Consider the following 20,011-nt stretch of genomic DNA (forward strand, 5'->3'; position numbering starts at 1 on the left):
TTCAATAGAAAAATATTTTCACATATAAAAATATTTTAGTCTATAACGAAAAACAATTAATTTTTTTTTAGAATTACTTTTCTATAATAGTTTATTAGTTGAAAAAAAGTATATAGTCTAGTTTTGCTTTTAATAAACTTTTTTTTTTCGAACTTTTATACTTCTTTCGTAGATCCTGACTGATCAAGGTCCCTGTAATTAATATTTATCTACATCCACATTATTTGAATTTTATTAATGACATCGTTGTCGACCCGCCAAACATCCATTTGAATGGCGCATGCGTGCGCCTGCGCATCCAGTCGGTCCCCCACCGTTTCAAATAAGCCGGCAAGCCAGCATCCGAATTGAAATTCGGGGTCTACTCGACTAAATAAACGGACGCTCTAAAAATCGATCGGCTTCGTCAGTCGGAAGCCATTTAAGTTTTCCTCACTAGTTATTAGTGCGTCGCATTGGATACTCAGTTAACAGTAATTTTATAAACACCACATATTTATTATCAGTGATATTTTTTTTATCACCCGTCCAAAATGGTCAAGATGGAACATGAGGTCAGTATAATTACACTATTCACTATAAAATTATTTATTTTATCAAACAAACTCATTCCGGCGCCTCTTTTCCTACAATTTTTTTTTCATACATTTTAAATTCTGTTATTCATAAATTTCATCAGCTTCAGTTTTAATTTCTTTCATCAATTAATTTTATTTTATTTTCTCTAATTAAATATAACTGTATTTATTATTTAGTAAATGCGTATTTGATAGTTACTGATTATTTAATCACAATTATTTTTAGTACAGCGGAAGCTAAAAAAAAACAACATGGCGGCGTTTATTTCATGAAACCGCGTCCTTGCTTTTGACTCTAAATATTTTTATTATGAATAAATATTTTAAATTTCATATATTTTACAAAATATATATGAATATATACATGAAATTTATATGCTATTTAAATAAAAGTATTTTATCCAGACTATTAACGATAATTAATTTTAAATTTAATTGGATTTTTTTTTAAACCCAAGCCGGGCCATTTTGAATTCACTTTTTTTTTATAATTTCATATATTTTCTATAATTAATAATATAATTAATTTAAATATTGAATTTAAAATTCAACTTTTCTTCAGTAAAATAATTTTCATGTTTTGGATTTAAAAAAAAAAAAAAATATTTAAAAAAATTGCATTTATAGTATTTTTAATTCTCTACATATGCATTTTTTTTGTTTTATTAAAATTTTTTAAATTAAATTGTTAAAAAAAAAAAATCGAAAATTTTTAATTGTCTGCTAGCTTGAGTATCATAAAATTTAATTGACTAAATAAAATTTCAAAAAAATAAAAAAATGCGCATGTAGAAAATTAAAAAAACTACAGGTGTAATTTTTTTTAATATTTTTTTTTTTAATAAATTATAAATTAAAAATATAAAATTATTATAGGACGGAAAAAATGAACCAGAGCATGTCCGTAAATTATTTATTGGAGGTCTGGACTACAGAACAACAGACGATTCGCTGAAGAAACACTTCGAGCAATGGGGTGAAATAGTCGATGTTGTCGTGATGAAAGACCCCAAGACCAAACGTTCACGAGGGTTCGGATTTATAACTTATTCCCGCGCGCACATGGTCGATGATGCACAGAATGCGAGACCTCATCGAGTTGATGGCCGCGTTGTCGAGCCGAAACGCGCGGTCCCGAGACAGGAGATCGGGCGACCCGAGGCCGGTGCCACCGTCAAGAAACTCTTCGTCGGTGGACTTAAAGACGACCACGAGGAAGATGATCTGAGACAGTATTTCCAGAGCTACGGAAGCATTAATTCCATTAGTATTGTCACCGACAAAGAGACTGGTAAGAAACGCGGGTTTGGATTCGTTGAGTTCGATGACTACGATCCCGTTGATAAAATTTGTTTGCAACGGAATCATCAGATACGGGGTAAACATGTTGATGTCAAAAAGGTAATTTATAGTTTTTATTATTTGAATACAATAAATTTTTTGCATTTAAATTAAAAACAAATTTTTTTAGGCTCTGAGTCGAGCAGAAATGGCCTCTGCGACCGGAGGAAGTGGTGGTGGCGGCGGTGGTGGTGGTGGTGGCGGCGGTGGTGGCAGCAGCCGCGGGGGACAATCTGGCGGCCGCGGGCCTCGATCAGGCAACCAAGGAAGCGGAAACTGGGGTGGCCGTGGTTCTGGTGGTGGTGGTGGCGGCGGTGGCGGTGACTGGAACAACGGAGGTGGACAAGGGGGTTACGGGGGTGGTAACCAAAACAACTGGGGTGGCAACGGACCCTGGGAGAGCCAAAACCAAGGTATTAAATCGAAGCTACTTCATTATTTTAATTAAAAGCATTTATATTAAATGGATCAAGTTGTTTTTTATTGATTTATTTTGTATTTTTTGGCGGTGGTAAAGGTAACTGGGGTGGACAAGGTGGCCAAGGTGGATACAACAGCGGTGGCAATTGGAGTAACGACAACTTTGGAAGTGGCTACCAACAAGGATACGGTGGTGGCCCAGTTAGGAGTAATTTCAATTCCGGCGGAAGACCAGCACCCTACGGTACTAGTATGGGCCCTAGTGGAAGACAATCTGGAGACGCGAGGTGGATGCCACCCTTCGGTGGACAAGGTCGCTCTTTACTCCTTCCCTTTTCAAAAAAAAAAAGTTCAAAATTTTATTTAAAATCTACAAATTCATTATTTTGCTCAACCGTCTGCGTAAATACCTGCATTAATCGTTCACTTGATAACTTGGTGCAGATATTTAACACTAACAACTCTGTCAAAATTAACTCATGAGAAGGAGCCCCCTTTGTTCACAACAAAAATTGCTGATTACTTTTTACAATATTACTCTGTTTTAATGTTTAGTCACTTGGGTGACGGGGATTTTAACTTTGGTGTTTTATTATTTTAGGACCAATGGGAGGTAACTCCGTTGGAGGTGGCGGTGGTGGTGGCTACGGTGGAGGCAACCAAGGCTACGGCGGCGGAAACATGGGTGGAGGTAATATGGGCGGCGGAAGACGTTACTAATATGTTTAATATAACATCGCATCTTAATGACGCAAACTCTCTCCCTCGAAGGTGAGTCTATTTATTTATTTTATATACTTTTTTTATGTAAGGAAACTGATACCTTGTCACAGTATATTTTACGCGATATTTTTTTTTCTCAACACTAAAAGCGATTGATAAAATTAGTAAAGTTTGGAATAAAAGAATGGGTTCAAAAAGTTTATTAATAACTGATGATAAAAATAATAAATCATTTTAAGTCTCTTTTAAATTAATTTTTAAAAAATATTATTAAAATTGCAGGAATGACACAAAATTATTAGAATTTAATTATTGATAAATTTTGAAATTTTATTGCGACATCAGCAACGCAATTACTAAAATTCTATCGTCTAAACAATATGATAAAAACTATTAATAAAAATAATGATAAAATTTATGACACGTAATACAGTCGATTACTTATCATAAGCCTGGTTTAGGGGGCGTAGCTAAAATGAAAAAAAATTTATATAACGACTGCTTAAGAGTGACTTGAAGGGTACTTCCGGAGGTTGGGGTGGCCTGCAATTTTCGGCTGACATACTAGCACCCATGCGAAAAATTTAAGAAATCTAGATCCAGTAGATTTTTAACTTTTCATTTTGATTTTTTATTTCCGTCCCGCGAAAAACGTTCCGATCTTCAGGTACAGGTCATCAGCCTGGTCTAGGGGACGCAGGGAAAATTTTTCTTGAAATTTCAGTCTCCCGCTACCGTGCGTTTAGTTTTGTCCTTGACTACCCGTTATAAGCCTGTTTTATTTAATATGATTTTAAAAGTCATATTTACGCTTTGTCACATTCGCCAGTGTCCCGATTTTTCTATCGCTTGTAGCGCTAAAATAAATACTTATCTTTTTACACTAATAATAATTATAATGAAAAAAATGATAATGATAACGGTATTAATTACAGTAACAATAATAATTATTTTATTGATGAACTTGATGCCCAATAAAACTTTTAAATTGCAACAGAAGCTTTGAATGCAATTAATGATTACAATTATGAGCAATAAATTATACTTTACTTAATGTTGATTAAATTATTATCCGCGAAACAGAGACAGTAAATTTTCATCATTAATTTATATATTTTGTTCCTATTGTTAGTTTATAATTTAGAGAATTTTAACGGGGGCTTATAACGGGCTGTCTGGTACGAAACTCTTCAGAGTAGTAAGAGGGGAAGCTGTTTAGATTCAGTGGCTGCCGATTGAGGGAAAGAGGGCAATTTATGACGGGTAGTCGACTGTTTAAAATTATATTGTGTTAAATGTTAAAATTCCTTTTAAGTGTACCCCGGGTAATTAATTAAAAAAAAATAATTCTTAAGGTATCAGTTCCCTTAATAAATAAAAAAAATTCTATCTATAATTTATCAGTTTATTATTATTAATAATAAATAATAAATAAATTAGAGTATTTAAAAATCAGGTAGAATAAAATCAGTAATTAGAACCAAAACTATTTTCATTTTAGATGTTAGCTTGCAGTGAAATTAAAAAAAAAAAAAGTATTTTATAAGAGAGCATTCGATTAAAATAAAGTTGAGTCGACGGAAGGTATAATGTAGATAAAAGAACGTAACTAACGTGATCTTTGTGAATTTTGAACCTCAGGTGAACCCCAATACTACTTGTTGTCTTCTAGTCCGTCAAGTACATAGAAAATCTTGTGTACTATACTACTGTGTGTTAGTTACTGTGGAGGCAGGGCTAAAAGGCGTATAGTCAGATCAGACAGGCATGAGGCCCAAGGCAGGACAATCAGGATCGAATACAGGATGAAAATAATTTATTATTTAAATAAAAAGACAAATAATAACATTTGTGCAAGAGATGCGTCACCCATTATTGTAATTTATTGAGCTTGAGGGATTATTCTATTTTATATATTTTTAATTTCATATTGCATTGATATACTAATTATTATCAAGTAATTATTATTTATTATCCAGAGACTCATTAGTCTCTTCAGTGTATTATGTAGCACCGATATAACATTACAAATAATTAAAAGTTGTAGTTGTTACAGGTAATCTGTAATCAATACTGTCAGATAACGTTTCTTAATTAATTAACTAATTAATTATTCAGTTTATTTGATTATCTTATGCACCGATTACTTTTTTTTCTACATTTTTATCTCAAATAATTACCGGATTTTTTTAGTCTCACTTGAGTCTTTCAGTTAAATTTCATCTGAATGTTCCCGCGTAAAAAAAATTTTTGAAAAAGTCATGACTTTTCTAAACTTTAAAACGTAATGACTTTTTTTTACGATTCTTAAGGATTCTGAAGTTAGCAGACCATTAATAATTTTATGATTTTTTTTTCAACACTAATTTATAAAAAAAAAAAAAAAAAACTAAAAAAATTCACATGTAGAAAATTCAAAAAACTATATGTCCAATTTTTTTTTTCAAATCCAAAAATTATTAGGAGTCAGCTTAATTCAGTATCATAATTTTGAATTATTTTTGAATGAGTGGGAATGTAACAGATGTGAGGAAAATTTTAAATTAAAAATTAACGAACTTAATAATTAAGTATATGAAAATAAAAAAATGCACATACAGATTTTCAAAATCTCTAAATGTGCATTTTTTTAATTTTATTAAATTTACATTTAATTCACTTATTTCGAAATTTTAAAAGATACACTTTTCAAAAGTTTAAAAATTTCATGTCACGTTTTGAAGTTTAAAAAAGACGCTATTTTTTCAAAAATTCTTTTACGCGGGTTATCTTTTTTTTTTTTTAATAATTAAGGAGTTAAATTGTAATAACATTTAGGATTTGCAAAAGATATATTATTTATATATTAATTATTATAATAATTATTGTGCAAGTTTTAAGTTAGTGATTATTTTTAAAGACAGCAGTTTGATAACAAAAGACATTTTCGAGGGAGAGGATTAAAGTAATATATTTATAAAGGATTCAAATAAAAGTAATAAGCGAGAACGCGCGCGTTAGATTACTTTGACAATTAATAATTAATAATAAATGATAATTGATAATAAAAGTTTGATAAGTAAGAAAATTTGATAATAAAATTTTCAATGTCTAGGTGTTATTATGTAGGACTAAAAATGATTGAATTAATTTTAAGTTGTAATTGTCTTAAGATAGATTATTTGATTAATAATAAAAAATGACCAGAACCTTTTTTTTCCAAGATATTATTATTTATTAGACAAAACGTTTTTTATTTGAATAGATTGAATGTTTTTTAGGTGCCATGGAGATTAGGATAAGTTCATTTTCGTATATTTTTATACTTGTAGTTTGTCGTAGGTTATTATTATATTTATAAGGTAAGAGATTCAATACCTAATAGGTGTTCAAAAATTAAATCAAAAGTACAGTTTTTTTTTTTTTTAAGTCAGGTTTAAAATTGAAAATAAAAATTTACTGGAAGTGAATGAGTAAATTATAATAAAAAAAATATCAAATTATATTGTTTAGGGCAGTGTTACTGTTCTACTCAAGAGAAGCAGCTACAACTCTACTCATTCACAATTTAACTCAGCCTCAAACCTACTCACAGTTTTTTATATTTAGGTTTGACTCTAAGTATGTATTACTATTCTATTACTATAAAGAATTACTATTTTATCAATAGGCTAAAATACGTGAGTAGAGTTGTCGTTGAGTCTAGTTGAAGCTGAGTAAAGATATAATTGAGTAGAGTTAAATCTGGGTAAAAAGAGGCAAACAGAATTTTTCGATCGTAAAGCAAACTCTAATACTTCGCATTAAAAGTTGATCAAAAATGTCAGTAGAGTTGAGGCTGAATAAAATTCTTAGTGAGTAGAATTCTAACACTGCCTTTTTTAGAGTTTCGGAGAACTGGAAAAATTTTTTATTTTAGATCACTTTTGTTTACTTTTATGGAAAACGAAAAATTTTATAGTATTTTAATTGTATTCTGTAGATTTTCTAAAAATTCTGTATCTTTTCCTTCGTAAATTATTTTATTTAATTCTGAACAATAATTTGAAAATTAATAGTCTAGTCAAATTTTGCTTTTAATTTTTTTTTTGTTGATAAGAACTGGAGACAATTTTTTAATAAAAATTACTCTGCAATTAGAAGTGACCCGGAAATATCTTTTGATTCTATTGTGAATTTTAGTAGCAATGTCTATTTTTTTTACAATAAAAAAAAATTGAGTGAGTAGTGAATTAATTCCACATGTTCAGTGGAAATGAATACGAAGTATAATAATTTGGAAAAGTAATTGAGTTCGCAGTAGAGGAATTTTCAGAGTTCTCAATTTTTTGATGTCCAAGCAGACATTTTCTTGTCCGTCTTTTCAAAGAGAGAAACTTTCCGATACTTAACAGTGAAAGACTTCAAATATTTAACAATTTATGCAGAATTTAAAATATTAGACTCATAAAATTTAAATCGAGTATTGATTCTCTTACTCAATCTATACTGATAACAAAAGTAACAGGTAGACAGGTGATAAATTTTTGATAAGATAAGTTTTTTTTTGTTATCGTATTCACTTTCTTGATATTCCATAACAAACCCCTAGACTAGTTTATTTTATTTTTAATTATCAGCTTTACTATCGAATATTAATCAAATATATATTATCACTTGATAGTTTTAATCCTGTTACTTTTAAGAAGAATTTACTGTCAGGCATTCATTCAAAAATTTTTTTTTGCCCTAAAATTGGGGAAAGTTTTTTAAAACTAATCCAGTAAATCACGAGTATATTCTATAATGTAAAAAAAAATTAAAAACTAAACCTGACACTAAAAGCTTCTTGAAAAAATGTCCGTTAATTTATTAGTGAAATAAAAAAATATGTAAAAATATACTAACGTATTAGTTCCTGAGAAGAAAATTAATCCGCCACATCAGCGTCCATTCGATAGTTTATACTCTGATAAATTTAACTTTATCATAAATATTACATTAGTGAGGAAGATATATATACATATTCAAATATATAAGTATAATTTACCGAAACTAGTGAGGAAGATTATTAAGGTTCAGAAGAAAAAATAACCGGCAGGCAGGATAGCTGTATAACGGATCAATTGAAAGGATAACTAGCCTGAAGAATAACTCCTTGCTAGGCTTGATCGCTTACTGTAGCATAAATCACAGGTAGGAAATAATTAGATTGATTCTACTATTTTTTATAAACCAAATGAATAAAAATTAAAATTTTTTTACAACATTGAATTTGAACCACGTCCAAGTCTCATTTAAATAATTTAATATTTTTTTAAAAATAAATATACAAGACTGATAAAAATATGATAAATATATGAGCGGATTGCAATATTGCATGATTTATTTAGTGTACTGTCTATTATTTATCAGATCTTTTTTACTGAGTGTGTTCGTTAATTTTACTAATTATTAGGACCGTAATTTTATTGTTATTTAATTATCGTTATATATTTTTTATTGAATTTGAGGAAGTTAACAGCCAAAAATATCTGGATTTTATTGAAATCCTATGAGCTGACTAAATTATCAGTTTAGACCAAAAAATATAACAGGACATTTTTTTTTTTTTTTTTTTTTTTTTTATTTGAATTTTATGATTTACTTTTTTTTTTTTTTATTGTATTAATTGTTGTCTTTCGTTTTCATTAATTTCTGGTTAACCATTTGGCCTGGTCGATAAGAATGTCCACGTGTCTGTCCTCAAATGGTCAATCGTACATTTTTTCAATGAGGTAAGTGTTTTTTTTTTTTTTTTGCAATTTTTTTTTTTTTTTAACTTAGTTTTTTTACAAGGTTAAAGTAATTTATAATAAAAGGTTGTAAATATATACTTAATTTATAGTAATTACTGTAAAGGGTGATAATAAAAAAAATTTTTTCAGTCATCATGTGTATTTTATTATTATAAACCTTTCATCATATGTTATTACGTTTTTATTTAGTTACATACAATAAAAATAAATTTATTTAATTCTTGTCATGTTTTTTATTATTTTTTTTTTTTTTTTAATAAATTACGTCTTTGGTTAATTTAAAATATTTATATTCAGTAAAATAAAAATTAAAAAAAACGCTTATTCTAAAATTGTATTTTACTATTTTTTTTTTCTCATTACGAAATTTTAATTATTTAAAATTTACTATTTTAAATATTTAAAGTAAAAGTATATATATATGTATAAAGTCATTTACTTTATGTAATTTTTAATTATAAAAAGTAATAATTTTTCACTCAAGACGGGACTCGAACCCTCGACTGTCAGAATACAATACAAGTGAGTCTGTCACTCGACTGCTGTCATAAAACAAAATTTAGTTTTTTACCATACCTACGCTGAACGTTTAAATTCCTGTTCTGTTTAAAGAGAAAAAGTTGTAACTTTTCTTACAAAAAATTAATAATAAAAATTAGCATATGAAGTTCTTGAATACTATTCTTTGCATCTGAAATTTGAGGTAGGAATTTGAATTTTTCCCGCCATTGAGTAAAATTTCAAACTTTCATCTACAAATCCTTCAGCTCGGGTAAGGTTGAGACACATCACAATGTACTATTTTCCTCCTTTGATGTATAATTTACTAATTTTCACTATCCCTTCGCTGAGAATTGAAATTCCTGTCCTGTTTAAGGGGAAAAAAGTCACAACTTTCCTTACGAAAGCTAAATAAAAAGTAGAATATTATGGTTCTAGAATACGCATATCCTAAATTTGAGGTTAAAATTGAAATTTTTCCCGCCAACGAGCAAAAATTTAAACTTTCATATGTAAATATTTCGGCTACAGTAGAAAACTTACACACATGGGCTAGAATGTCCTACTTTTCTCCCTCAGTCTGTAATTTACTAATTTTCACTTTATCTGCACCTGAAAGTTTAAATTTTTGCCGCCGATTATGGGGAAAATGGCGCTAATTTTTCTTATGAATAAAAAGACGACTTTCTTCCCTCCAACTAGGGCGGGAATTTAAACTTTTGCTGTAGATATGGTAAAAAATTAATTTACCAACAGATATTTTTGGTAATTTAAAAGATTAATTAATTAAAAAAAATTCAAATCAATTAATAAAAATTCAAATGACCCAAGTTAAATAAAAAATTGTCAATTTGGAGTCCATTAACCCCAAAAGTAATGAAGAAAAAAAATAGTAAATTACAATTTAAAAATAAACTGCATAAGACTAAAAAACAATTAAGTAATCACTTAATAAATTTATTAATCAATAATAATAATAATTAAATTAATAAGCCTTTAAATCGGAGAAATAGCAGTCGGTGGAATTTCCGAGCTTTCGCTACTTGAACTACTGATACTAATCCCTCGATTTTTATCCTGTAAACTTTTTATCATAATATCGGGACGATAAGATGATATACAGGCATGCGGCGTCAATTCCCTGTTTGGATCCTTGTAAAAACACAATCCGCAGAAATTGCTGTAGGCTGGGAAATTAGCGAGCGCATTTGACACCGCAACATTTCTATAAACAAAAAAAAATTAATTTTATTGATGAGTTGTTATAATTATAAATATGAGTAGACGGAAATAGATGAATATATTGCGTGTTGAAAAATAGAAATCTCTTGGATGATGATAATAATGATAATGATTTAGATTTTTAGTTGTTTTTATAGTGGGGGGGCGGAAATACAGGGGATGAGTCTATTAAGGACCCTTATGTATTTTATTGAGAGCCCTTGATAGGTTTAGTGAGTAAAAATACGAGGCAGAGAATGAAAATATAAAGAATTAAATATTGTAGAGCCATTAGAGAAATAGTAACATGTAACACATGTCGATTTCTCGTGTAGAAACAGACCCCAGTGGCGTGTAATCCAGTCATTATCTTGTCTTTTTTTTTTATATATCGATCATAATTTTGATAATTAATCTTCGATAATAATTAATCACTTTAATTAACTTAAAAAAAATTTTATTTTACCAAAAATGAATATTCGGTTGAGTTAAACCGTTTATTGCTATAGAAAATCATTTTATGGTGCCAGCTGTAGGTTTTATGGAAAAATGTTTGGGACAAAAATTGTAGGAAATTTAATGCTGTACAAAAAAGGACATGAGCAATTTTCACGTAATAATAATTTTTAATGAGTTATTGGTTAATTAATGACGAGGAATTGCTATCGATGATTCACAAATTTTGATTAATTATAATTGTATTGATAATTAGGTAAATAATGACTTTAGGTAGAAAGTGATAAGAAGCTTTCTTGTAGAGAATTTTAAGAGCTACAAAAAAGGTCATGAGCATTTTTTTGATATTTTTAAAATTTGACGCGTAAATTCGATTTTAAAGTCAGTAGAGCTTTTTTTTGGCGATCATCGAATTTTTGGTTCAAAAATCAATGGAACTTTTGAAATTTCTCGGCTTCAAAATGATTTTATGGTAAAAATGACAGATAACTTTTTTGTAGAGAATTTAATAAGCTAAAAAAAAGACCTGATAAATTTTTGCGCTATTTTGAAAATTCGACCCGCAATTTTAGTTTCCAAGTAATAGTCTGCAAAAATATATGAGCTAGTCTTCCCTAAAATTCAATGGAGTGCAATAATATAGAACACATTTATCGAGTTTGTAATACTTTGAACAAGTGGTTTTTGGGTATGAAATAATATCAAAGCCAGTGAATCAGGTGCCTGAGGTTTTGTTATACTTGCTTTATGTCTTCTTCCATCTCTCTATATATATACACATACAATATCACAATGTATATAACAACTATATAAATATTGAAGGGCTAGAGTGGTTGGGGATCGTCGGATCGTGATTCCCCACGTAGAGTGACAAACTCTATATTAAATAGAGAATGAATGAATGATTCTTGAGTGCGATACGCCGCTAAATAGCCTTAAGTGGGATTTTACGCGTGAACGATACCATTGTGCTCATATATTTTTTAGCACACCCTCTTCAAATTTTTTTTCATCTATTTGCTACACTTGACATCAGATTTCTTACTACAACCCATTTATTTAAAAATAAGTTATAAATAATTTCAATGTCGGCTTAAAAATTTTTTTGCCGCGCAATTTCAAATTTTAAAAAACCCCACCGTAGAAAAACCATAAAAAGCTACATATATTGATATATATGTTAATTACCGATAATGCTGGTCTATTTGTGCCTTTTCAATTCTTTTATCCTTCGCCCGACGATTTTGAAACCATATTTTAATCTGTGTCTCCGTGAGTCTCAATGCCGATGCTAATTCGAACCTTCTGCTTCGTGATATATATTCCCCGCGATGGTATTCCAGCTCTAATCTTGCTGTTTGTTCACCACTGAATGTCGTACGTTGTCTTCTTGGTCTGCCTTCTTTTCTTCTTCTTCTTGCAACTGAAAAAAAAAAACCGTAAGTATTTTTAATTAATCACTTTATTTTATTCAAAGTCATATTTATCGCGGCATTTCTCCTCAGTGGCAAATGATATATATATATACAATGAAATATTAAATCAATTAATATAGAAATCTATTGTTACAATTAATAAAATATAATTGAAACAATAATAATGATAGTAAAAACAGTTTATCGTTTTATTTGGTTTGCAAATTCTATGGAAACTTTGTTGGCTGGTGCGTGAAAACGAGTAAGCATTTGAAAATCTATATATGCATATATATATATATGTATATGTATATCATGTTTATTGTTACGCCAACTGTAATCCGATCAAATTCGACGGACAGTCGAGCGACCCAACGAACAGAAGGACTATCCATCGAATTGTAAAGAGTGGAGTAAGAGAGAAAAAGAGAGTAAAGTGTTAAAAAAATCTGTTAAATCAAACTATTTCATCCGTGTATTTTTATTCCCGTTTACAAGCTTGTAAAAATTTTACTTTGTCACTGTTATTTTTATTTTTTTTACGCTTTATTAAATATTCCCGCGCTAACATACCTCACGGTATTTTAATTTTGTTTTAAAATATTGTGAGAAATTAAATGAATAGAGTGGGTGTAAATATATGTATATATATAGATATTAATATAAAACGACACGTGCAATATGAATGAGTTCTCACCAGCATCCAACACCTGGATGAATTTTTAAAGGGCACGAGGGTGGATCTAAACAAAACTCAAATGATTAAGTGATCGCCTCAGGATAATTGGATCCGATGGGAAAATAATAAAAGAAACATCTGACGAATCAAAATAATAAATACTCTATTTATTTATTTTTTTTTAGTCTTTGTAATTAAAGGGATTTAGTTTGTTATAAAAAAAAAAAAAAAAAAAAAAAAAAAAAATTATTTTTAAATGCGAAATCTATGTCGAAGTACTTGACACAAAAAGTCCTCTCGTTTGAGTACCCACATCGATATATTTCAAAAAATTCAAAATTGTAATTTTCAAAAATTTTTATTTTTGAAAATTAGTTGTTTTATTATGTAGTCGAGGCAGAGACGAGTAAAATGAGTACTCACACTTGTATATTTGAAAAAAAAATTAAGTAACGTAAAAAAATGACAATTTTAGTCAAATTTGGAAAAATTTCAAAAATTTTTTTATGAAATCATAAGATATCGTTGTGGGTACTCATTTTACTCGGAATGGCATCAAGTATTCAAAAATATAATTTATTTTGTAAAAAAAAAAATTTTTTCAAAATTTGATTTTTCTTTTTAGACTAGATAACTTTAATTTGATAAAAATGATGGGCAAAGAGTTTTAATTACATCCTGTTGCAAGTTCAATGTATTGTGCATCTATATTTATATATATATGAATATAATATCATCATGTTTATGTATATATATATATATTATAGTATTACTTATAGCTTCTTTTCACATGTAAGAGTGACAATTAGGATCCGGTATCAGTTTACACTCGACGAGATTAATCGTGAAGCCTCGTGCTTACTTACTTCCGGTATCATTTTGCCCCGCATCCTAATTATCGCATACGTTGTAATGGACTGACAATATCGTGTTACAGTATCACTTTGACACTGATTTTATAACAATGATAATTAAAAATAAAATACCCAGAATACATACATATATATATATATATATATATATATATATTTTTTTTTTTTTTTGAATCTGCTGTATTAAATTGTAATTGTTATGAACATAATTATAATAATTAAAAATAACAGAGGCATAAAGGAATGAAAAATAGTGAGTGTGGATAGTAAGAAGAATAAGTGAATAGAGCAGACTGGGGATGAACGACTCAGTGGGTTGAGGAAGAGAAAACGGAAGGAGGTAGAATAGGAGTAGTAGATGTAGCTGCAGCAGTAGGAGTACGAGATGAGGTGGTGGGTGTTGTGCTGAACAACATTGAGACGCGGCCAACTGCGTTCGGTAATCTCATCACAATATCGCTGCGAGGTGGTGAGGCGGGATAAACCCCCACAACCGACGCGACTCGCGTATCTAAGCGAGCGTGCGTAACGTTTATTTCGTTGACAATAGACTACTACTGTACTCTGATGTTAATAGATAATAGATGGGTCGAGTTATATAAATTTACGATTTAATTATATAGAATTGTCATCTAAATTATTGTTAATTTCTTTTAAATTTTATTAACTCGAAAATTTTGGTAATTTATCAAAAATATTTGTGATAATAATATACTGTAAGAAAATCAGTGATAACAGATTTTATTTAAATCTGAAGAGATAAGAAATGTCAAAATCAAAGGGTAAAAAGAAAAATAAAAAAAAGGAGGATAATAAAGAGCGTAAATTACGTCCACGTGAGTATGATACTGTTGTTGAGTAGGTGAATAAATAATTAATTATTGAATATAAACAAAAAAGGGATGTCGAACATAAGGTACAGTGTGCAAATAGAGAGAGAACTGGGCGAGTCTAGTGAAGGAAGACAATTGTTAATTAAAAATGACAGCAAATCATTGAAGCGACGTTGGGCCGCACTGGGCCTTTTTTGTGCCCTAAATAGCACGCAGTGCTGCGTTTGGAACACATGGGGACCAATTGGCAAATCTGTTATCCAGGCGTTTCCTAATTGGAATAAAAATTCACTGGCGCTTATTTCCAATTGGGGCTGCATCACTTATTTGACTTGTTGTCTGCCTTGTTGTTGGCTGCTCAATGAAACAGGTGACTATTTACTTATTTTAAACCTTTTAAATATCGGGAGCTCACAGGGTCCAAGAATTCGCCGAAAAAATTTACTAATAAATATTTATTTATTTTATTTAAATTACTCCTTGTTTATTTCGCCCTAGAGTTGTTTATATAAACAGCACGACAGTCCGATTTAAATGTAATAATGGTTAATTGTGTGAGTTGCAATAGTGATAGTTTTATCCTCCGGATAATAAGTTTGATAATTAATACCATAAACTCTTGATATACACGGCGATTATTCAATGATAATTATTATCATGACATTACGCTAAAAATAAACTCTGGCAAATATTTAAATATATATCACAATCCTACAACATCTGATTAAATTATTAACATCACCTTCATATTTATATTCACTGCTCCAAGTATTAAATATTTTAAATTGCCACTCTCGTATAATTACTCACAATTTATCAGAATAATAACGACTATTACTAATTACAAATATCTTTACAATTTTTTCAATCAACCATTGAACCCCATTACCAAATTACAATTATTATTTACATCAATACAAATTGATTTGTAACACCTAGTGGATGTATATTGTTACAAGTTATCATATATAAGAAATATATTATTAGTAAAAAAAAAAAAAGATTGATATAAGTAGAGATTTTGTCGGAGTATAAATAAAATCTTAAAAGTAAATCCGAGATATATCATATTGTATATTTAAGCTTTACTTATATATATTCTCAGGCTGACCACCTAGGACGTTCATACAACTACTGTATCTACTCACACGTCACTCGATACGATAAGCAGATTGTCGTTACACTGATACCCGAACAGTGAAAATTTTTTTAAATTTTAAATATAGATACTAAATATATATATAAAATATCTTTTATAATATCCTTTGGAAATTTTATATATATATATATATAAGTATCAAAAATAAGTAATCCTGTTTTCAAAAATAAATTTAAAAAATAATAATTTACTTACGAAAAGCAGAGAATCCATGGAAGTGCGAGTCTGCCGGATGTCCCGCGAGATTCTGAAGATGCGGCGGCATAGAAGGAACCGGATGTCCACCGTGAGCCAGGTGATGAAGTGGATGCGTCGTACTTCCGGCGAAAATACCGTGGGGTAAAAAAGGCCGAGAAAAATTGCTGTCAATTAACTCACCCCCAATTATTTCTTTACTTTCAACTTTATCTACTTTGTCTTTGATATCCAACTCCCGCTTTTCTTCTTCCTCATCGTCACCCTCATCCCCCTCGCCCGGTTCCGCGCAATTTTTAATTTCCACAAATCTCTTTACGCGTAACCGCGAGTCTCTTATTACTTGATCACTGTCATTCTTGTCATCAAATTCTCTCGTCAAATCTTCCGTCTTATTTACACTCTCGTCTTTGCTCTCGAGATGCCCGTAAATTCGCGCGAAAAATCGCCGCGGGGACGAAGGTCGCGGATTTGATTTCGTTGACATTTCAAAAAATTTTTTTTAAAGCAACAATAATTAACTAATTAATTTTAAAAAATCTACTATCACAATTTTTTTTTTTTCAATCACTAATTAAAATTCATTTTTAATTAAAAAAAAAATTAGTAACGTTCATACAGACTTACTTTTAACGACTGATTTTATTCAACTCACTCACTTAAAATTCTCATGTTTCGTTATATAGTTTAACTAGTCATCAAATTCCACATTTCGCACTCGTCTAATTTTCTCATAATATATCACATATCAGTCATTAAAAAATTAACATATTTATAATAAAAATTTTATTTTTATTTTAGTGATAATAATTACAATCAAACACTTGGCAAAAAATTTTATTGTAATGAAAATAAAATTGAAACAACTGAGTTATTTATTTACATATTTAAAATAATAGTCACATATATTTATATATATATTTTTTTAGGTGATTAATCTAATAGAGATCCGAAGTGATATAAAGTTGAACGTGCATCTGAATGAGCTTGGACAGCCGCACGTTCGTTCACCTCGTAACCACCACGAAAAACGAGGGCTGCTAGAGGGGGTAACGTTCATCCCTGTTATATATATGTATATATATATATATATATTTTTATTCTTTTGATAGTGTAAGGTTACAATGACAATAACAAATTTATATGATGTACGAATATTATTTATTTGTTCAATTAATAAAGAATTATAAAAAATGGCGGGAAAAATTTAGTTATTCAAAATTTAAATTTATAAGTAATTGTTAATTTTTAATTACACTGTAAAAAATTTTCGAAGTGAATGCGAATTTAATTCGGAGTAAATTCGAAGGGTGACTGTTTTTTTATTTAAACCGAAGTAAAATTAACTCCGGGGTTATTTTATTATTAAAACCCCGGATTGGAAGTAATTAAATCCGGAGGACTCTAAAATTACTGGTAAAAAAAAAACTTCCCTATTTACTCCGCATGCGAAGTAATTTTTTTTTAAGCTCCAGAACTTTGGGTAACAGAGCGAATTTGAATTTAAATGAAATCTGTAATACTTCGAATTTACCTTTTTTTGCAGTGCATGATAAAATTTTTGCTTATTTTTTTTTTATGTGGATTTGAGTTTTAATTATTTATTTATTTGTGATCTAGAAGTTATCAGATAATCGAAAATTTTCGGATTTTTTTTTTCACTGTAGAATTACAAAAAAAAAAAAAAATAAAAATATGCACATGTAGAGAATTTTAAAAACTACAGGTGCAATTTTTTGAAATATTTTTTTTTTTAATGATTCATTGTTTAAAAAAAAAATCAAAAAATTATCAGACGTTCAATTTCAGTATCATTATTTATTTACATATTTTTTGGCTTAAAAATGGAAGCTTTTCCTTAAAAGTCGTAATTTTACGAATTAATACGAAAGTGTAATGATTAATATATATATATATATATTTATATTTATGTATACATATCTTAAAAATGAGTAAATGCCCAGTAATTTTTTGATTTTTTTAAAAATAGTAAATTATTAAAAAAAAAATTTTTGAAAATATTGCACCTGTAGTTTTTAAAATTTTCAACATGTGCATATTTTAAATTTCATTTTTTTATAATTGATTTGTAGAAAAAAAAGTTCGAAAATTATTCATTGTCTGCTACCTTCAGGATCATATATTTTTTATATAAGTTATTATTATTATTAATAATACTATTGAAATATAATTAATTAAATATTTTTACTCGCTTCTATAATAAGTATTTGTATCTTTTGTTATAAAATATAAATTTTAAATATATATGATGTATAATAAAAACAATGATAACATGTATTGATACTTTACTTAAAAATAAATATAAAAATTTTAATCTAAAAATTATTAACGCGCAACTGCACCCCACGCAATCTTCAATACTTCTTTACTCTGATATTTTTTCCTTAAATAAAACCATAAGAGACTAGATGATTAGACCGATCTTAAATTTATGAAAAAAAAAAAAAAATAAATAACTAATAATAATAATAAATGTGGAGGATTTATAAACAGTAAAATATATAACCGAGTAGTATATTTATAAGAAGTTAAGCTGGATTACACGAATGATAATGAGGAAAATTAGGGAAGGAAAATAGCGCCATTGATACGAAAGACAAAGGGGATGAAGAAATATGGACAGAGATGCAAGGGGAAAATTATACAACATATACATATATCTATATATTTATAAACATGTTATATAAGGCGCATGTCTCGTTTGCGTTAATTTTCATTGGCTACCCCTAATTATATCGATTAGCTCCTAAATTTTCATTGGCTTGCTTATTAAATGTCATTCCCACCCTTTTTGTCTCTACACTCATTTTCAAATTATTTTATATTTATTTTATTGTTATTTATACTAATTAATATTCCATAACATACATTATACAATATATATATATACATATTTTAGAAATAAAAAAAAAATCGCAGATTGTTTATTTGCAAAAAATTACAAGCGCGCGTTTTTCCTTTTCCTCTGATATATTTCGTATATTTATTTTTTTTTATTAAAATATAAATTTTTAAAAAAATATAAAAATTACATTTTATGTTTCGTAACATCAAGAAATTTTTAACAAAGGACTTAATCTAATAGTTTTAATTATAGATAATTTTTTTAGTATTAAATAACTAACAGTTAGTATGAAATTATTAATGATAACCAATACCTCAGTGAAATAATCATCACATTTTCGATTTCGTCCGGTCTATAATTGGTCTTTATCAAAAAATACGAATTGTGTAATAAGAACTTATTATTAACTAAGTGATTGCTGGATTGAAACAAAGCAGAAATTTTTAATTTAAAAAAATTTAGTTTATTTTTATTCTATAATTCGCACTAGAGTAAACGCAAAATGTCTATTATTAATTTTATTTTAACTGCACTGTTAATGAATGGATTACATTTAGAAAAATGTCTCATTGAAAACAATGATCATGATCATAATGAATTTATGCAAAATTTAAAGTATGAATGGACGGTAGTTATTAAAGACATTACAGAAAACTCAAATTTTCGTAAGTAATCAATTTTTTTTTTTTTTTTTTAAATTTATCTTTCGGATAAATTTTCTAAATTCCTTTTGATAAATAAATTTATTAATTATAAATAAAATAAGATCTTGTTTCTCAAAATTTATAATTTCTATTTTCCAAAGTATCGTAAGCGCCATTTTGAAAAAAAACGCGCGCATAATAAAATTTTAAAATCTTTCGTAAAATAAAATAAATATTTTGATTGACGAAAAATTTTTGCAAAAATAAATTTAATAATTAGTGACTTATTGCTAATTGCAGAGCTGTGTTATGGTTTCGTTATTAGCCCGCAAATAATTTTAACACCGGCGTA

At 28.6% G+C, this 20,011-nt stretch overlaps 2 protein-coding genes across 5 annotated transcripts; one reads left to right on the plus strand and one right to left on the minus strand.

The window, feature by feature from the left end:
* The first annotated feature begins 361 nt into the window (after window positions 1–361).
* On the plus strand, window positions 362–6,256 carry LOC103572591 (heterogeneous nuclear ribonucleoprotein A1, A2/B1 homolog). Of its 4 annotated transcripts, none has more exons than XM_014444571.2 (6): window positions 362–554; window positions 1,455–1,979; window positions 2,050–2,332; window positions 2,437–2,652; window positions 2,941–3,110; window positions 4,564–6,256. In XM_014444571.2, exons 1-5 carry the CDS (start codon window positions 534–536, stop codon window positions 3,057–3,059), a joined length of 1,164 nt encoding a protein of 387 aa, XP_014300057.1. In that variant the 5' UTR covers window positions 362–533; the 3' UTR covers window positions 3,060–3,110; window positions 4,564–6,256. The 4 variants fall into 4 exon arrangements, with proteins under 4 accessions (XP_014300057.1, XP_053595129.1, XP_053595130.1 ...); XM_053739154.1 differs by having other exon boundaries at window positions 2,050–2,331; window positions 2,424–2,652; XM_053739155.1 differs by having other exon boundaries at window positions 2,050–2,331; window positions 2,424–2,652; window positions 4,704–6,256.
* A 4,059-nt stretch (window positions 6,257–10,315) lies between these two features.
* Window positions 10,316–16,703, minus strand: LOC103572622 (homeobox protein rough). The gene is made up of 3 exons (XM_008551292.2): window positions 16,150–16,703; window positions 12,185–12,419; window positions 10,316–10,544 (listed from the first exon to the last, which is right to left on the minus strand). The coding sequence occupies exons 1-3, from the start codon at window positions 16,634–16,636 to the stop codon at window positions 10,316–10,318; spliced, it is 951 nt and encodes a 316-aa protein (XP_008549514.1). The 5' UTR covers window positions 16,637–16,703.
* Window positions 16,704–20,011: the final 3,308 nt, after the last annotated feature.

The sequence above is a fragment of the Microplitis demolitor genome, chromosome 5, assembly GCF_026212275.2.
Source record: "Microplitis demolitor isolate Queensland-Clemson2020A chromosome 5, iyMicDemo2.1a, whole genome shotgun sequence".
In the NCBI taxonomy this organism is placed as follows: Eukaryota; Metazoa; Arthropoda; class Insecta; order Hymenoptera; family Braconidae; genus Microplitis; species Microplitis demolitor.

What these genes read in the sequence shown, in the direction of transcription:
- LOC103572622 (XM_008551292.2), bottom strand. Translation starts at nt 16,636, where the DNA reads ATGTCAACGAAATCAAATCCGCGACCTTCGTCCCCGCGGCGATTTTTC. An exon ending in CCATGGATTCTCTGCTTTTC is followed by an intron (nt 12,420 to 16,149) that starts GTAAGTAAATTA and finishes TTTTTTTTTCAG; the next exon opens with TTGCAAGAAGAAGAAGAAAA. An exon ending in CAAATAGACCAGCATTATCG is followed by an intron (nt 10,545 to 12,184) that starts GTAATTAACATA and finishes TTTTGTTTATAG; the next exon opens with AAATGTTGCGGTGTCAAATG.
- LOC103572591 (XM_053739154.1), top strand. Translation starts at nt 534, where the DNA reads ATGGTCAAGATGGAACATGAG. An exon ending in TGGTCAAGATGGAACATGAG is followed by an intron (nt 555 to 1,454) that starts GTCAGTATAATT and finishes AAATTATTATAG; the next exon opens with GACGGAAAAAATGAACCAGA. An exon ending in GCCACCCTTCGGTGGACAAG is followed by an intron (nt 2,653 to 2,940) that starts GTCGCTCTTTAC and finishes TTATTATTTTAG; the next exon opens with GACCAATGGGAGGTAACTCC.